A 3616-nucleotide genomic window follows, 5' to 3' on the forward strand; every position below is an offset into this window, starting at 1 on the left:
TTCTGTAGTAAGTACAAATTAGATGACTAGAAAGGCCTATTTCAGATAAAGAAACAGTCTAATAATACATATTAGAAATAAACACAGTCGTATTTTACACATCCTCATGCTAGCATAAGCATCATTCGCTACCTTGGCTACTGGCAGTTGGCCGAATTATCCATCAGTTCAATTATGTGGGTTTCAAAACTAGTTTGAGCCATTGGGTAGGTTGATGAATGTGCCACTTAGAGCTCTATGTTTGTTGCCACCCAAAAGAGTACAGAAGAAACTGCATTGTACCCTGATCACAAGTGCATGGCATCTAGGGGAAGGGCAGCTGCACGCACTGGCTGTCAATAGGCAAAGAATGCAAGGGAGGGATCCAGCCTTTGAAATGTCCGATTCCATCCTGGAAGTGCAGTTACAGAAGTTTTTTTGGCCCTGAAATAACATGGGATTCAAAAGGGTTGGATTGCTGTGCTGGGGGGGGGGTCTTACCCCACACAGTTCCACTGAAATCCCTCACGCTCACTGATGGAGGGTGGCAGAGTCTAGCCCAGCATTAGAGAAGAGTTTCTTGCCCATCTCTAGAAGTGAAAAAGCAGCAGGCCAAGAGTTTTGACTGAGCTCAGTTAACCTGAATATGGGGTCTGTTGCTATAGGTGCTAGGACTTATGATCATCTCAAGAAAACCCGAGAAGAGGAGCGGCTGAAGCGCACAATGCTTTCCGAAGTCCTCCAGTACATCCAGGACAGCAGCGCCTGCCAACAGTGGCTCAGTCGACAAGCCGATATGTACGGATACAGTAAGATTAAGCATTTTCCATACACAGGCATTATTTGAACAACACATGAAGCACATTTCTTTCTGTTGGCAATGAGCGTGTTTCCAGATTAGTGTGGTGGGAAAGGAGGGCGGTCTACAGAATCCACAGAAATAGAAACCCTGCTCTCTTCCCCTTGCTTTTCCTTTTGTCCTGCTTATCTCTACCCATTTACATTTTCACTGATGTCCTACCACACTTTTAGCTTCTCTCATGCCTTGGAGTCTCAGACCAGCAGAGACTCCCTATGCCTGACGAAGGGTATACCCAAAAGCTTGCCAAGAACTTTTTTCCAACTACTCAGTTGGTCTAATAAAAGATATCACATCTACCCAAACAACCTGGCGTGCCCACGTCCTTAGACCAACACAGCTACAACCAAAACCTGCGAAATAGAAACAGCACTCATTTTGGGTTGGAAAAAAAACAAGACAAGCTAGTTCAGTAACTTGGTTTCTGACGTGGTTGGGTTTGCGTTTGTTTGTAGCACGTCACCACATTATCTCCTTACAATTGAACTCTGCCTATTAAACCGTTGAGGGAAACAAGGGTCTTTACGGCTTTTAATGACAGCACATGATATGTGAAACACTTTGTTACAGGACGATCGTAGATACAGCAGCAGCATTATCACTATAACAGTCCACAGGACTCTGGGGCTTTGCTTGAAGAAAAAAAAGCACAATAGAAGGAAGGCAAATGTGCAGCTCGTATGGTTTGGTGTTGGAAATTTAAGAGGGTTATGATTTCCTTCTGGCTCCCACAAGGCTAGATCAGTCTCTATCAAGACAGTGCCCTCCTGAGTGGATTTTGGTTTTTGTTATTTTTTCTTTTAAAAAAAAAAAGCGTTCAACTTCTGTCTTTGCTCCGTGGCCCAGTCCTGAACAGCTGTAAATCCCACTGTCCCATTGCACACACAGACCCTTAGACTTCTAATTATCATGAACAGATAGAAATGTAGGGACCAATTTATTGTTATTGTATTGCTATCATTACATACCTGTCAGTAATTTGAAATCTTATTTCCTTACAGTGATGCTGGCCTGAGCCCCACAGTCACAGTTGCTTCCAATTCAGGTAAATATACCCTGCAGTGGAGCTGCAAGAGCCCAAACCAACCATGCATCAGTCACACCACCCTGGCAGCTATGTAAAGAGAGTGGTCTCTCTTGGCCAAGTGAGAAAGTATCACTCCAGAGCCCTTATGTGCCAGCACTGTAAGACTTCACACAGCCTTTCATTCACAACTCATTCCAAGAGCAAAAGGCATAGATTTGCTGAATCCTTATGGTCTTTGGTTACAGAAGAGAATCAGTTCTAGAGCTCTTTTATTGAGCAGGGCAGGAAAGGAGAGTGGAACCCCATATCATATACTGAAACAAGTCACTGGAAATGTCTTGTCCTTTTTCTGAAGCAGCGTGGAAACGGTGTCTGGGCCCTTTCACATATCAGAGGAATGCGAGCATGACAAACATGGCTGGCTGCAGATGGTATGAGGGTACATGTGACACCAAAATAATTATCTAAGAAAAACTATGAAGGTTGCAGAATGAAGCATGCTAAAGGGAGCAGATCCCAGAACACAGGTCCCTTGTGCAATCTCAGTTGCCAGTGCGCTTTAGGACAATCTTCAATTACACAATCGCCTGCTACAGGACCCCTACCACATTCAGCAAACAGAGTGGCAAGGCTCTTAGGGGGATTCAGGCTTGAATAAAAGAGACTGCTGTCAATAGGAACCCCATTAAATTTGTGGCAGAAGAGGGATGGCACGTGCTGAATGGTCGGGGGATTGCAGGAGCAGAAAAGCACGTTAGGATTAAGGTAATTGCTTGCTACCTTGGAGAGCGGGATTCAATCCCCGTCTTTGCGAAAGAGTTCCTGCGATGCCAGGAGTCGCTTCAACCCCCCCTTTCATGGGTGGACACAGTTCGTGTTCCTCAGTTTCTGGGTGCCTGATTTGAGGCCTTGAGCTCTGGGCTGAAGTGTTGAACACGTGGCTGCTGCTGAAGTCAGTAGGAGCTGCACTTTGACCACTCATGAAATGCTGTGTTTTATGGCGGGGGGAGAGGGAACAGGCCCCAAGTGTCTCAAACCAGGTGGCCAAAGTGAGTGAACTCCCCCCTTATTTGGCGATTGTTGTGAAACTAGAAATGGGGAGATGTTTGTGAAACAAGTAGTTACCACAGCAGTCAGTGCTGTAGCCGAAGGCCAGGAGGCTTTTGCGCTCTTCAGAACAGGGCTTGTTCCGCTGCACAGTAAATAAGGCTTGAGGCTATGGGATGAGCAGCCGGAAGAAAAACACAAATCTGGAAGAGCTGCTCATTAATGAGCACCGTCCATTCTGCACACTGAGTGTGACAGGGACCCTGTGGGGAAAATAGTATGTAACTGTGTAAACTGAGCCTGTGCCATCACGCACACACGGAGGGACACGTTAAGTTGCACAGCTTCAGTTATGGCGTTTCCTGTTTCAATTTTGCAACTTAATAACCAGCTTAAGTGCCCACATTTTTAAGCAGCAGACTGACCTAACAAAGTTCACATGTGCGTCCTGGCCAGCGCTGTTCCTGGCTCTGGAGAGGGGCATACCCTTGTGAGCACAGACTCTTCCGCTTGCCTTCCCCACCAAACTCTGCCCTTTGCCATCTACCATGTCCCTACCACGTCTCTTCCCCCCTAGCCAGTCCCCGTTGTCGTTCCTCAGGCTTCTCATCCTAGTCCCAGTCTTGTGGCCAAAAGCAGTCTTCCCCTCCAGACTGCATGCCCCATTCTGCTTGTACATCCTCCTCTGAGCTCCACCTCTGACC

General features: G+C 46.5%; 2 protein-coding genes across 2 annotated transcripts in view; one reads left to right on the forward strand and one right to left on the reverse strand.

Annotated features, from left to right (window-relative positions):
* The window catches only part of SYNRG (synergin gamma), a 123443-nt gene that overhangs the window by 33540 nt on the left and 86287 nt on the right, over positions 1–3616 (reverse strand). The gene's annotated exons all lie outside the window — the stretch shown is intronic.
* Positions 1–3616, forward strand: part of TADA2A (transcriptional adaptor 2A) — a 27795-nt gene that overhangs the window by 19740 nt on the left and 4439 nt on the right. The window contains exons 11-13 of the mRNA XM_006016074.3: positions 1–7; positions 645–777; positions 1840–1883. The exon at positions 1–7 is cut by the window's left edge and continues 89 nt beyond it. Of these exons, the coding sequence (XP_006016136.1) occupies positions 1–7; positions 645–777; positions 1840–1883 (184 nt within the window). The remainder of the gene's footprint in view (positions 8–644; positions 778–1839; positions 1884–3616) is intronic.

The sequence above is a fragment of the Alligator sinensis genome, unplaced genomic scaffold (genome assembly GCF_000455745.1).
Source record: "Alligator sinensis unplaced genomic scaffold, ASM45574v1 scaffold118_1, whole genome shotgun sequence".
Taxonomy (NCBI): domain Eukaryota; kingdom Metazoa; phylum Chordata; order Crocodylia; family Alligatoridae; genus Alligator; species Alligator sinensis.